Genomic DNA, 16,227 nt, shown 5'->3' on the forward strand with positions numbered 1-16,227 from the left:
GACCAGCTTCTAACATGAAGCCAGTCTTAAGAGTGAGCTGAGGCAGCTCTTCTCCCCATCCTGCCCTCCCCAATGGATATATTTATCTCTTCACACCTTTACTGAATCCTCATTCCTGCCCCCGTGGACCTAGGCTAAAACTGATAAATCCCTGGGGTCATACATCCCTATAAACACCCAGGATATTCAATAGAGGCCCAGAGAACTCATAGACAGTGAGATACAGAAGAGAGGAGAGAGGAGAGAAGAAAGAGGAAAGAGGAGACAGGAGACAGGAGAGAGAGAGAGAGAGAGAGAGAGAGAGAGAGAGAGAGAGAGAGAGAGAGAGGACTGGTTGAGAGTCAAGGCTACTATAGACCTGCCCTAACAAAACTTAAAATCAAGTCTTGAAAGTTTCAATGTGATCAATAATCTTTAAAGAAAGACAACAAATTTAAATTGTCTGCTAGCTAATAAATGTTTACTAGACAGTAAAAGGGGCTAGAAAATAAGAACAATATTCAAGAGAAAAATTAAGCACTGATAGCAGACACAGAAATGGCAGAGACAAGAGAGTCAATAGAAAAAGATGTTAAAATGAATATTATAAATATATTCAAGGATTTAAAGGAAAACATGTATATAAGGAGGATATAGATGGAAAATATATAAAAGAACCAAATGAAATAAGCCCCTAGGTCTAAAAAATACAGTATCTTAAAGAAATGTTGGACATGATTAAAGAAGTTTATCCACCAGAAAAAAGAGGATAGTAATAGAAACTATTCAAATTGAAGGAGAGAGAAGAAGAAGAAAAAATGTACAGAGATTTACAGATTAGTGAGACAATATCAAGTTGTCTACCCAAGGTGCAATTGGAGTCCCAAAAGAAAAGGACAAAAACTCACATTTTCCAAAAATTTAAAAAGTGCAAATCCACACATACACAAAGCTTAGTGAACCAAAGCAGGATACAAAGAAAACTGCATTAAGGCAAATAATAATCAAATTGCTGAAAACCAGCGATAAGAAAATCCTTGAAACAAGTAGAGGAAAAATACACCACCTGATTTTAAGACTTGCTATAAAGCAATAGTAATCCACATTCCGTGGTACTGGTGCAAAGTTAGACATATAGAGCAATGGAATAAAAGAGTAAGGAAATTTGCTTCCATATGTTCCACTGATTTCTAAAAATGGCAACAGAATAATTAAAAGGAACAAGGATAATCTTTTCAAAAACTGGTACTGAAAAACATCTGTAAGATAATGAACCTCAGCCTTTCTTCACATCATACACAAAATTATAGGCTAAAAATGGCTTTGCCTTGAATGTAAAAACTAAACTAGAAGAAGAAATGTAAGTAAATCTTTCTTAGGTGGGACACTAAAGCACTAACCATTAAAGAAAAAAATCGATACAATTGGATCCATCAAAATTAAAACATTGTGCTCTTCAAAATAAAAGACAAGCTATGGGCTAGGTGAAAATATTTGCAACACATAGTATATCTAGAAAATATTTGCAACACATAGTATATCTAGAAACAGAATCTATGTTACTCCTGTAATTAATAATAAAAAGTAGATATCCAGTCCAAAAACGGGAAACATAGCTGAATCAACAATTTACTAAGGAAGATATACAAATGGTCAGTAAGCACATGAAAAGATGACATCAGGGAAGCACAATATAAAACCACGATGAGATTCTACTACACATCCACTAGAATGCATAAAGTTTAAAAAATATCTGACAATACCAAGTGTTGGTAACAGGAACTCTAAATACAATGTTGATGAGAATGTAAAATAACTACCAATCCAAAGTAATTTGGCAGTTTCTCACAAAGTTAAACAAACACTTAGCATACAACTCAACAATTACACTTCTAGGTATTTACCCCAAAGAAATAAAGACAAATAGACAAATGTCTACCTAGACTGGTATTGAATATTCATAGCTTTACTCATAATCACCCACACATGGAAATAACCAACATTTCCATCAAGAGATGAATGTTTAAACAAATTGTGGCATATCCATATAATGGACACTACCCAACAATAAAAAAGACCATATTACTGAGACACACTTGAATGGATCTGGAAGCATTTTCTGACTGAAAAAAAACAAAAAATCAAAATCCAGAGAGAAAATATCACAGACACTTTTTACATGGCTGACATATATGAAATTCTAGAAAAATAAAAACCAATGCACAGCGACAGAAGACCGATGAATGAATGCCTTGAGATTAGTGGAGAGTGGAGGGTGGGACTTGATTAAAAAGGATCAGGAGGGAAATCTTTGGATATAAATATTGTATATCTAGGTTGTGATGTATACATTTGTCAAAATTCATCAAACTGTACACATATAATGAGTGGATTTTTGTACGTGAATTATATTTCAAAAAAGTAGATTAAAAAAATAAGATTTAAGGAGCTAAAGTAACCGAAATAAAAATATCATTTCTAAATTTTAATTCAAATTATTATGGGAGGGAAAAACCTAGGGCATTAGAAATTGGACTTTATTGAATCCCTAGAAGAGCTTCTTTCTGGGAATTTTTTTTTAACCTGTTTCAATATCTAGAAAAATATTATATTGAGAAATAACCAACCAGTGTCATATATAAAGGTATAAAATATATGGAGATGCTTCAAGTTTGTATGAGGTAAAGAAAATTAAAAAAAAAAAAGGAATCAATTGAATATATTTTCACCAGTTTGTCAGATGATTCAACTAATAAAGCAAATATCAAACCATTTAAAATATGCACCAGAAAATTGTTAAATTTACTTTAATTCGTAAAGGATAAAGAGGGATTTGATATCACCACCATCATGACCAAAACATATGTAAGATGCTGAAAATGTAAAATAGGCTTATTCTTTGCTGTGTTAAATGAAGGTAGTAGAGAGAGGGCTGATGGCTATTCAAAATTAGTGAGCAATTTACTTAAAACCAAGAAATCACTGCTGGATTTCTTGTTCCTAGATGGAACTACCATAATTTAATATTCACCATCCTGGGGACAGGAAAAACCCTTCCCACCTCCCCACCTCCCGCGCCAAAACAACAACAACAACAAAAAAAACCCAAAAGATTCTCAGAGCGTCTGTTAAAAAGCAAAGACATGGGAAAGTTGAGTACAGACAGTCCCCGATTTACGATGGTTTGACTTACGATTTTTTGACTTTACAATGCTGCAAAAGCGATATGAATTCAGTAGAAACCGTTGTTCAAATTCTGATCGTTTCCTCGGCTAGAGATAAGCAACAGGGTACACTCTCACGCCATACTGGGCGAGAGACATGAATACCGGGGTAAACAACCGATACTCTACACTGTAGAATTAAGTGCATTTTCGACTTATCGCTGTTTTCAACTTATGATGAGTTTACCAGGACCTAATCCTGGTATTTCAAAGAGCGTCTGCACTTCCTTATTTTATGCTGACTCCAAAGACAGGCAGAGCCCCATGCAACTGTTACAAGAAAAAATCATCCCTTGTAAGCTACAAGGAAGGCCAATTTTCTGATTGACAGTCTTGCTGCTGATAATGGGGTGGGAATTAACCTCAGAGGACAGCGGGGCTTAAATAGAACTTATCTGAAGATTCTCTTCCTGATCAATATATTTTTCTAAATACATTCTTTAGCATGAAGATCACTAGGCTGATCATTCATACCTGGAGTTGGTTTAAATTTGACGAATCCTTAGTTGAAATCTGATTTAAAAAAAAAGGGGGGGGCTTCTTTTTATGGGAGGGAAAGGAGATAGAAGGCAAATGAGTGGAGAGGAAGAAGAGAAGTAATGTATTCCCAGGATTTCCCAAAGATCATCTCAACCTGGGTATCGCCCTAGGAGACAGCGAGAAAGGGTTACAGATGAGTCAGATGAGTCAATGCTGACAGCCACCTGCAGTGACCTAGTCTGTACACATACTGGCATTTTCTATGTGTGCTGGGACATGAAAAGGTAGGGAAGCACTGTCCTAGGATGGATTTTTATTTACTGAAGAGCAAGTTATTCATTATGAACAGAAACTGAGTGTGAGAAACGTTCCCACCAAGGAGAAGAAAGTTACTGAAGTCCCAAGTTCTTAGTAACGCTGTTAATACTGACATTTATAGCAATTGCTAACTTGTACTCTGCACCAAATCTGCTACCACATATTATGTTATTTACATACATGAATCCATTGAAACTGCACAACACCCCAACAACAAAAAAATGCAATTTTTAAACACCTTTAACAAATGAGTAAACTGAGGATTGGCAGAACTAAGTAATTTGCTTCAGGTGGAGTTGCTAATGGATGAAGTAGAAACTCCTGAAGTCCAACTATAGAATTAGCATCATAACCACTAGCAGATACACCTGTAAGGCAGTTCCACACAAAGACAAGAGGCCACTGTTCAAGTTTGATGCATACGTAGTCAAAACAACACATTCATGTCCATGTTCAGTAATGGTTTTCTTTATTTAAATATGCATAAAATAAAATCGATTAACTTTTTAAAATTAATATGAATCATTTTGTCTTCTTTCCAAGCTCCCACTTTCAAAAATTATCTATAGAATACACGGATATAAAAAAATATGCTAAAGAGACCATGAAAATTATTTGAAGCTGTAATTTTATCTAAAACATGTCAGATAGTACAATCGAAGTAATAAGCAAAGATTCATATAGAATATAAATTACAAAAAATCAATTGAGTCTTGGTAACATTAAATTATAAATTCATCAAGAAAAACATTTCCATCATTTACACCTGGCTGAAAATGAAAATTAAATAGCCACTATTATTACCAGAGTGAGCTTACAGAAAAGATTACTAATGCGAACATGCAGTACAAGAAACAGTCCAAAACAATAAAAATGATTCTTCATTTCACACAGAAAACAAAAGTGAGCTTATAATCATAATATGGAAGAAAGTGTACTTTAGCCATTAAAAAATCTGAATAAGAGAAATGTGAAACAAAAATCATTCAAAAGAAGTTTAATTGAGCACTTCACACATTCGTTGTGTGGTGCTAGGAACACTGTATACTATATTTTCCCTGGCTTCAAAAGGCAAAAAGACATAAAGACACACAGGTAATGAAAAAAAAAAAATTACATGGTAAATTGTATGGAACTGATTCCAAGTTGATTGAAGAGTTCAGATCGCATAAAGGAGAAAAGGAGAATTTGGAAAAGGAAGTTACAGGATTTCCACATAGGGAGAAAAGCATGATGAAACCCAGGAGCTTGGAGCCCCAAGTTGAAAATTGTTAACTACACATGTTAAGTGATTAAGTTAGATTGGGAGGGATGAGTGCTTGGTCAAGAATAAAGGTCAAATTATGAGGGCTGAAAGTCAGCGATATCATTCAGATGAAACAATTCAGAAGATATTGTAGATTCTGCCCTAAAGGATGGAACAATGATATTGGTATTTTACAGTAAATTAATTGAATTAGTATACAGATCTCACTGATGTGGAAAGAGGCTATTGCAATGATAAAAGAACAAATTCATTTTAGCATTAAGGAAGTGACTAGGGAAAGCAGAGCCAAAGATAAAGTGATATGATGGCTTGAAATCAGGAATAGGAGTACCAATTGCTTATAAGAGATAAAGAAGAGGAGACTATCAAAGGTGAATTCATAGTTATCCGGTGTCTAAATGATGGTTCCATTGATAGAAAAAGAAGAGCTCGAAAAAAACAGCATGTTTTACAGATGGTGAATTTACTAACGTTGAGATGACAGCGAAGCATTAAGTGAATTGTCCTTATGACTGATAGTATTAATAAAACTTAATAGACTTTGAGTTGCCTTTAAGGTACAAAACAAAGAGATATTTAAACCCCTAAACCCTTAAGATGCCACAGATCTCTTTCAACACTAAAATTTTATGCCTCTATGTTAGATTAAGTAACAGCAATAGAAAGATACTGGCAAGAGTAAATATTCATTTGTTCAGGTTTTATAGCCCACTTCTTTCCAAAGTGATGTAGTGAGAGGTCTATTAACATAATATAAAATGAGAGAAAGATGATCTAAAGCAGCATTCTACAGTAGAAAATATGTGAGCCACAAATGCAAGCCACATACCTAATCTTAAATTTTCTAATAGTCACATTAAAAAAGTAAAAGCAGGTAAGATTAATTTTAATAATGTTATATAACCTAATCTATTTAAACTATTATTATTTTAATATGTAATCAATATACATCTTTGTTACTTCAATATTAATACACATTTTATACTATGTCTTTGAAATCTGGTGTGTATTTACACTTAAAATATAACTCAATTCGTACCAGTCACATTTTAAATTCTCAATAGCTACACGTGGCTACCAGTTTGGACAGTACATATAGGGATCTTCGCAGAAATTCTGTCAGCAGAGGCACAAAGTTCAAAGCAAAGACATGAACATTAGTTCAACATAAAACTTAAGTGCAAAGTAGGCATAAATAGAAATGAGTAACCAGGGTAAAATTTTAAAGCCATATAAATGAAAAATAACTCTGATTTAGTTTGTAAAAGTCACCAGAAAATAAAGGCATTAAAAAAATAAACTTAATGTTTTCTTCAGTTTATATTAGGTATAATAAGCATCAATATTGTAGCATTTAAATGATTCATTGAGAAGAAAAAATCAAAATAAAAAGCTAGGAAGCAATAAGAAGCCGTGAAAGGAAAGGCAGAAAAGCAAGACCAAAATCAACTAGAAATAAGGAAAACAAAGCTGATGCATGAGATAATGGAGTCCACCAATTAAGTTCTTATCTCATTAAAAATCACTCAAATGAAGAGAATATTAAAACAAAAATGTATATAACTCAAAATGGATCAAAGACCTAAAAGTAAATGCTAAAATTATAAAACTCTTACAAGGAAACATAGGGGTAAATCTTTGTGACATTGGATTAGGCAACTGTTTCCTAAACAGACACTAAAAGTGTAAGCAATAAAAGAAAAAAATAGATACACCTAGACTTTAACAAAATGTAAAGTGTTTGTGCATCAAAGGACACTATCAAGAAAATGAAAGACTACCTTACACAATGGGAAAAAATATTTGCAACTCATATATCTGATAATGGTCTTGTATCCAGCATATATTTAAATACTCTTTGCAACTCAACAACAAAAAGACTAGCAAGCCAATTTAAAAAGGGGCAAAGGACTTCAACAGACATTTCTCCAAAGATGTACAAATGTCTGATAAGTAAATGAAAAGATGCTCAATACCATTAGTCATTAGTGAGACAGAAATCAACACAATAGGCTAGTACTTCACATCCACTAGGCTAGCTACAAAAAAAAAAAAAAAAAGAAAAGAAAAATAACAAGTATTGGAGATGATGTGGAGAATTGGAACCCCTCATACATTGCTAGTGGGAATGTAAAATAGGTCACTGTGTGAAACAATTTGGCGATTCCTCAAAAGTTAAACAGAGTCACCATATGATCCAGCAATTTCACTCCTAACTAGGTATATACACAAGAGAACTAAAGACATATGTTAACACAAAACTTGTACAGGAATGTTCAGAGAATCATTACTCATAATAGCGTCAAAATGAAAACAGTCCAAGTGTCCATCAACTCATCAATGGATAAACAAAATATAGTATATTAATACCATGGCATATTATTCAGCCATAAAAAGAATGAAGTACTGATACATGCTATCATGTGGATGAACCTTGAAAACGTTATGCAAAATGAAAGAAGCCAGACACACCAAAGGGCACATAATGTATGATTTCACTTATATGAATTGTCCACAATAAATAAATCCACAGAGACATAAAGTAAATTAGTAGTTGCCAAAGCGTGGGGTGGGGATAAGGAATGGGGAGTGACTGCTTAATTGGTACAGGATCTCTTTGAGTTGATGAAAATGTTCTGGAATTAGACAGTCGTATGGCTGCAGTCACATGAACACACTGCAACCACTGAACTGTACACTTGAAAATGATTAAAATGGTGAATTTTATGTTATATGAACTTCATCTCAATTTAAAAAAAAAACACAATGTACAACAAGTAGCTGAGAAATGGGGAAGAAAAATAGTTTGCCAAGTCTTGGTGAATTAATACTCTACAAAAACACTAAGAAATTATTTCTATTAGAAGAGAAAAATAAGCAAAAAAGAACAAATATTATGAAAGAAATAATAGCAATAAACACAGTGAGAATAATCTATAGTTGAGTTAAAATGCAGATGGAACAGAAAAAATATACAAGAAATGTGAGAGAGTCTATTTTGGAAACTATGAATTAGAGAACCCAAGACTCTTAGGTAAAACTATGAAAAATCAGGCCATGTTTCAGGAAGTGGTTTAGGGATCCTGGCCATCTCCAGAACACCCTTTCTGAATCAGATTCTCCCAAAGGGCTTGAAAAATGTAGATTCCTGGGCTTCCTGTCAGGACAACAGAATCAGAACCCCTGGGGGGTGTGGTCAGCATCTGAATTGTCAACAGCTTCCTTCAAGGGAATTTCTATGCACCTTTCAATTGGAAAACCACCTAGGAAGGCTAGCACAAATGTCCCTATTTTCCTTTTTCACAACATTTTATACAAACTATTATAGTTCAAAATGATTATCAAGTGCTTCCTGGATAGGTCAAAAAGTTTTTAAAAAGGCAGCATCCTGGGACCGGCCAGGTGGCTCAGGCAGTTAGAGCTCTGTGTTCCTAACTCCGAGGGCTGCCGGTTCGATTCCCACGTGGGCCAGTGGGCTCTCAAACACAAGGTTGTCAGTTCAATTCCTCGAGTCCCGCAAGGGATGGTGGGCTCCGCCCCCTGCAACCAAGATTGAACATGGTACCTTGAGCTGAGCTGCCGCTGAGATCTCGGATGGCTCAGTTAGTTGGAGCGCATCCTCTCAACCACAAGGTTGCCGGTTTCGACTCCCACAAGGGATGGTGGGCTGTGCCCCCTGCAACTAGCAATGGTAACCGGACCTGGAGCTGAGCTGCACCCTCCACAACTAAGACTGAAAGGACAACAACTTGAAGCTGAATGGCACCCTCCACAACTAAGATTGAAAGAATAAGATTGAAAGGACACAACTTGACTTGGAAAAAAGTCCTGGAAATACACACTGTTCCCCAATAAAAGTCCTGTTCCCCTTCCCCAATAAAATCTTTAAAATAAAAAATATATATACATATATATATATATACATGTATATGTGTATATATATATGTGTGTGTATATATATATATATGTGTGTGTTTGTGTGTGTGTGTGTGTGTGTATATATGTGTGTGTGTTTTTTTTAAAAAAAAGGCAGCATCCTAATGGCTTAGAAATTGAAGTCTCTTAGTCTTGGTTTGGAAATCAAGGTAAAAAGAACTGAAGAAGCGCTATACGCTAATTGAAATCTTGTTCTCTCCCCCAAAAGTTAATTCCCAGCGCAGTCACTCTTTTTCTTTCCATCCCAGGACTGTCTCTGGTCAGAAAAAAGAAACTCACGAATTTTCATGATTCAAAATGTTGCACATAATGTATACAAGAATTAGATCTCTCATCTGTGAATTAGAAAGAGTCCTAATCTCCTAACTTATAGCAAGGTTTAAAAGAGAAAATTGATTCAAAACAGTTTGGAAAGGTGGATGGGCAGTGGGAGAGAGAGAGAGAGACACTGAGGGTGGGGGCGGGAGGGGGGGGGGAGAGAGAGAGAGAGAGAGAGAGAGAGAGAGAGAGAGAGAGAGAGAGAGAGGAAATGAGTCAGAGTATCAATGAATTAATAAACTAGGACATGAAAAAGTAATTGTTGCACAACTATAGCATGGTGGTAAAGTTTGAGCACAAGTACTCTCCGGTTCTTGAGTGCCTGGGTTCAAACCAGAGCTAGACTTTCACTGACTGGGTAATCTTGATCTTATTTAACTTCTCCTTGCTCCAGTGCCCTCATCTCTACAATAGGACAATAATTACCTACCCATAAGGTTGTTGTGAGGACTAAATGAATTAACAGATGTAAAGTGCTTAAAACAATACATGCTACATTGTATGTTTGCAATAATCGAAAAGTCTTCTTTGTGAATCCAGATGGTCTCCTAAAGTTTCCTTGTCTAAACCCTACAGTTTATTAAGCCTTAAAGAAGTGATTATAAAATGAGAATAGAAACTTTTTAAATTGTTAAGTTCCTAGAAGTTACATTCTCAATATCCTGTTTTATTTGCCTGATTTCTTTGGTTGCCCTCCCATACTTTCCCTTTAAAATTACCAGTTATAAAGGGAAACTACCTCTCAAACTCCTTCTCTTGCATTCCAAGTCTCTGATTATAATTGGTTACAATTTGAAGATCTCAATTATTTATCATTGTTAACCCACAATTATATACCTACAATTACATGCTTCCATTATTTTGAAAAAAAATCACAAAGAAATGCCAAATTAAAAAAAGAAATACTGTTGTCTTCCTATATAACTGTTGAGCAGGTTTCAAAAAAATGTTTAGTGTCTGAATTTCTTTTTAACATCCTTTAGAACAAAAAGAAATATGAAACATAAAAATTTCTTAAAGACTGTCTTTCTCAGATCCATGAAAAGTAGAAATCTCCATTTCAACAGCCACCTTCATAAAGGAGAAGGCCGCTTTTTACTGCCCGAAGAGAAAAATCCAATGGTTATTTATTTCAAGTCCTGGCAAAATCTATTTTCCTGAAGAAAAAGTTTCTAACATGCGATTGATGCTTTTCATTAAAACAGCCACTTCACACTTTGGAGATCAGATATACAGCATACAACCGTTACCTAACTGATTCCTCCAACTCTTTCTGAAGATCTCTAGTACCAAGTTAAACTTGTAATTTTTATAGTCCAAAGGCAATTTTCAGGATATTATGACTAGTATCAATGGTATTTCCAAAATTCAGACCAAATTATCAAATTTATGGCATGATGGAATGTAATCCCTTTTGTAACAATCAGTATTAGCTCCAGTATTAACAATCTAGTGCCATATTATTGTGACTTAGAGTAACTTTAATTTGTATGACTCTATTAAAGTTTAGATTAAGGGAATCAAAGAATACAAAACAAATATTTGTAATCTATTGAACCAAATACACAGTAACACACTATGAAATACTGACTGATAAGTTTGACTAGCAACTGGCCATAAGAGGAACAAGGTACCCCAAGGCCTATGGGATGTGTATGACCTAATTCCCTTTATCTGAGTCAGGCTCCTTATTTTTCACACTAGCATTATAATAAGTGTTTCCATATAAGAGGAGGTCATTCAATTACTCTTTTCTCTTTAAATTTCTGTACTGTCCATTTATACTTGTAGGTCAGGCTCTCATTGTTAATAGATAACACTATCACGATACATGGAAAATTACTCATTTTAACATTTATTGAGTGCTTGTTATATTCAAGGGATTATATTAACCTTTTTAAAAATAATTTTTTAAGTTGTTCAAAGTTAGAACTTGACATCTATTTATATAAAATTTTATATGTAGAAGTTAACATCAAAGATGATAACATATCATGATAAAGGCCACACTGAGGAAATGAAATGCAAAAAAAATTTATATATGTGTTTGCTAGTTGATAATGGCTATGTAAACAGTTTAAATTCATTATTGTTGGATTTATTTTTTTTTTAATGGTATTAGAACTGCTCAAAATCTCTTTATTTTCTCATTTCAACAAAGAATGGTGATATATTTTGGTATAAGAGACCTAGTGCAGGAGCTTCAAATTCGATTATATATATCAAGTTTACACAAAGCCATATGTATGAAAGGGGATCTTTTAAAAAAAACTTTATTTGAGAAAGGAAGAGACTTATAACAGAAGGCAAGAAGAGAAACATACAAACAATATATTTACAACACAAAACAAGAGATCACCTTTAAGGGTGTAAATTATAATAAATACAGTAGATTTTAAAAGAGACAATTATCAATTAGTTCTAAGATTAAGTCCAGCTTTTATTTTCACTGGTTCCAGGTAGTTTATTAATTAAATTCAAAGACTATCAAATTCAAACAATTAATGTCCACCAACTGTACTGATGAAGCTCTCTCAAATGACATTATAAAAAATAGTTTTTTGTTTGTGATTACATATCTTTGAAGTGATATTAATATTATACAAAAGCCTGCTCAGCCACATGTTCCTCCCCAAATAAAATGTATTTTAAAAGATGCACTATCCCTTTTTTATGAGATTGAAAAAAAGACTTTAAAGAAAATGTATATTTATGAGATGGAAAAAATATACAATTTTATGTTAGAAATGCCATATTTTAAATGCAAAACAACTGACAAAAAGTCATTTTAATCTGAAGGAATAGACTAACCAAAATATGTTGGTAATAGGAAGTGTTGCCTATTACAGTTATTTGTCAAATTATCAGGACTTTCATTATATGGAAAAATTTTAAACTTTCTAACGTCTAGTTATGTTAATTTAATTTGAATGGAGACTTTTTAAAAAAGGATAATGTATCTTTAGCAGTAACGTTTTTTAAGAAATATTTTTAAATGTCACAGCAAAATGTAAACAATACATGCCAATAACATATATTTGTACAATGTCTACATTTGGCAAAACCGCTGTATCTCCTTTGAAACAGGATACTACACCTTAAAATACCTCCGATTTAGAAATATAAATATTTTAATAGAAAAACTTCACAAAGATTCTAGGTCAATTTGGATTATCCATATTAAAGGGGTCTTAATACAACGAATCTTTAACTAGCTTAACAAAAGTAAACCCATAAACCAAGGTAAACATATCAAAAGGGAGTATGAAGGAAATGTTCCAGTGAAAAGCTTCCTTAACAATTTCCCTACTTGTGGTGTTATTTTCTTAGACAATAAATCAATTCATAGAGTGCCCTTTAAAAACCGAACGAGTAAAACACTATCCTCCTTTTTTTCCCCCCTACATTCCCCAGTACATGAATCACTTGGACTTCCTGTTTCCACAAGGCATTTCCTGTTCAGCCTCATAGAATCAGCTTTCTGTAGAACAGCAGGAACCTGACAAAGAACTGACTTAAATAAACAGAGTCTTCTGTTGCCTCCAAAGTTATTTGTATTTCATAGCATCAAAGGACCCAGTCCTTCTGAAGGTGCATTATGTACAGGTAGATTCTTTTGTTAAACCTAGCTTTCCTAATTTTTTATTTGCCAAAAAGGTATGGCATATGCCAGGTCATTATGGAATTATATTTAAGAGATCCTAGGAGTAATGATTATAAAATATGATACACCTTCTTTTCAACATGATTTTGACTTCATAGCAGACAATAATCATACGGTTAACTGTGTTTTCTACAAATGTAGATACAATATAGTATCTGATTAGACCATAAAGTTGCACATTACTTCTTGCCGATATTTGCATCTGCTTCATTTGATGTTTTTTTCATAGACAATGCCATCAAATAAAACAAGATAAAAGTAAAATGAACAGTGCCAGGTGAGACATAATGTAATATTTAAAATAGTACTGTACTTTGCATCTACATATTGAAAACCACCTCTATTCCTAATATTTTCAACTGCAATCTATATAGTGACCTAGGAGTATTGGCATGGTAGCCATAACAATTCACTTAACAAAAATGAGAAAGGAAGGAAGGGGAAGACTACCTTTAACAGTGTTCAAGACTGCAATATGATACATTATGTACAACGATGTGAAAATTGAATTCTACATATCAAAACAAATCAAGAACTAATAGAATGTTTCATTGATCAGACTGGGAAATTATATCCAGCAGTCAGTGATCTCAACAGATAAAACTAAAACAAACAAACAAACAAAAAAACAAACAAAAAAAACAGTGAGTTCGTTTTCCTTAGAAGTAATTGGTGTGGCAGGCTTTGGGATGATTTAAAGCCCATTAATTACTCGGACACTTAATGTTGTATAATTTAAGTGTAACAGGTATTTCCTTACCAGTGGAGTTTCAATGAAACTTTGATATCTACATAGAGATCAGTATATATAGAGATCTCTATATAGATATATATGCATTAGTCAGAATCCTTAAACACTAAAATCAAATCATTCAGAGATATAAACAGATAGGAAATAATATCCATTAACCAAAACCTGCAGTGCATTCCATATTCAGATAATGACTTTAATTACAAATCCTGGAGCTAAATCTTTGCCTATTACCTGTTGCATAAAAGCAGCCTGCTCCCCAGATTCCATTTCCTGGATCTGAGCGTCTTCATCACTGTCCACTGGTTCCTCCTTGACCTTCACAGCCCCAACTTGTCCCCGTGTGTCATCCACACAAGCACTGCTGTCGCTCCTAGTGCTGTTGCCACTAGAGGGCGCTCTGTCTTCCTGCATCGCCTGGTCCCCCTGAAGCTCTTCCTCTGCTTCCTCAAGGTGACTGCCTGGTTGCTTCAGTTGTTCAATAGATTTCGAAAGCAGCTAGAAGAGAGTGTTCAGGGGTTCAAAATTCAATAGTTTTCGGTGGTAACAGAGCAGCAAAACACACTTTGACCTCTAATGACTCTAACTCACTTAAAAATGGTGGAGAAGAGATAAATAATAAATTTTTTCTATGGAAACCATTAAACTTTCACAAGGTCAGGTTGTACTGAGTCAATTTAATCCAAATAAGCCTGAGAATTTTTTTTTTCTCAAAAGGAAATGTAATGGAGATAATGTAATGGAAAGGTAATGACAAATTTCCAAAAATGTGATTTTTCAACAAATGTCAACTGCTATAAAAGACAGAAGCACAAATGCTAACAGTCCTTCTTGTCTATAGAATGTTCCTGTATCTAAATGGTCAAATGATAAACTACCTTCGTATCTATACTTGTAAAACATGCAAATATTGATTTTGAAATTCTGAAGTTTAAAAAGATGCCGGACTTAAAAAACATTTGACAGCACTAAAAATACTTTATGAATATATCCAAAAGGAAATTAAATATTAGGGGGGAAAAAGAAATTATTTATTCATTTGAAAATTATTATTTAGACCTTTTATCTTGTAAAGTAAATCATACATACTTAATCTTCAGAAGTGTATGAATTAACTGCTCATCGATTAACAAAGATAACTGAGAACATACTTAAATTATACAATAGCATAAAATAGTATACAAGCTCAATAAATGGGGAAAAATTCTCAAGATGAGTTTATCTCACACAGGCCTTTTGTTTTGACAGTGTCCCTATTGACTGATCATCTGCAGATCTTGAACTACTTTCAAAAGCGTTTCGTTTTCTGCTGAGTCAGTGCCCATGGAGGCAATATGCCAATTTTTGTAAAAAGCAGCATACTTAGAATACCACCACTAAAATCACAAACACAGATTTTTCTGTGTAAAATTCAAGTTTACCTCCTACTCACACCTATATTTTTAAAACTCAATGCATGCATCAGAGTTAGAATACATAAGTTATTCAAACTTTAAAGAGCGATTTAACTTCTTCAGTTTGAGACACTTTCCTCCAGTCCAGACAACGTCAAATGGCCCAGCACCTGCTGCGGAAGCCCTTCACTTTCACTGTAAGTAGAATTATTGTGAGTTTTCGTTCACTTGTTCAATAAATATTTACTGAGTGCCAACTATGTTCAAGACACCATTCTAAGCGTTAGGAAAACAGCCATTGCCCTGCCCTTGTAGCACTTACAGGTTAGTGTGTTAGAACGGCACCACATTGATAAACTCATTCTTGTTTTCAAGTATGGTAAATGGAAAAAAGAAAGAAACTCAGTTTGTTAGAAGAGAATACCTATACTGGTTGGCATAGGAGTGGAATGTAGATTGTTAAGGAAGGTTTCACTGAGGAAGTGTTATGGGTAGGCCGAGACAGGAAAGATGAAGGATGGAAAGCAATAGTTAGATGTGTGTGAAGGGTGGAAATAAAGGTCAAGAGCATTTCTGGCAGAAGGCACCATGTGTAGACTAGAAAAGGAGCCAAGCGCATTTGAGCAACTGAAAGACCAGTGGGGTCGGAGAACAGGAAGATAGGGAGTGTGCTGGAAGATGATGCTGGGTAGAGTCACACAGGTTATAATACATTTGGGTTGAGAATAAGATTTTAGCAAAATAACATATAACTTAGTGTAAACTATACATAAGACCTAAATATCACCAATCCTAAGGGAGGCATGATCAAGCTAAGAGATTATATACCAATCAAAATTCCTATCAAAATGAAGAAGGCAATTTAAATATCAATTTCCTTTGGGCCTACACTCTAA

At 34.2% G+C, this 16,227-nt stretch overlaps 1 protein-coding gene across 32 annotated transcripts in view; it reads right to left on the reverse strand.

The window, feature by feature from the left end:
- HDAC9 (histone deacetylase 9) overlaps window positions 1–16,227 on the reverse strand; it is an 857,167-nt gene that overhangs the window by 305,794 nt on the left and 535,146 nt on the right. For 16 of the 32 annotated variants that reach the window (XR_013995394.1, XM_081080282.1, XM_081080306.1 and 13 more), the window contains one exon: window positions 14,172–14,435. Coding sequence is in view for 31 of the 32 variants with exons in the window: in XM_081080282.1 (XP_080936408.1) it covers window positions 14,172–14,435 (264 nt within the window). In the remaining variant the exon portion in view is untranslated. Of the gene's footprint in view, window positions 1–11,633; window positions 14,436–16,227 lie in introns of those variants that run through there. The other 16 variants (XM_081080298.1, XM_081080288.1, XM_081080296.1 and 13 more) reach the window with 1 other exon arrangement.

This window comes from Rhinolophus hipposideros, assembly GCF_964194185.1.
Source record: "Rhinolophus hipposideros genome assembly, chromosome: 18".
Classification (NCBI taxonomy): domain Eukaryota; kingdom Metazoa; phylum Chordata; class Mammalia; order Chiroptera; family Rhinolophidae; genus Rhinolophus; species Rhinolophus hipposideros.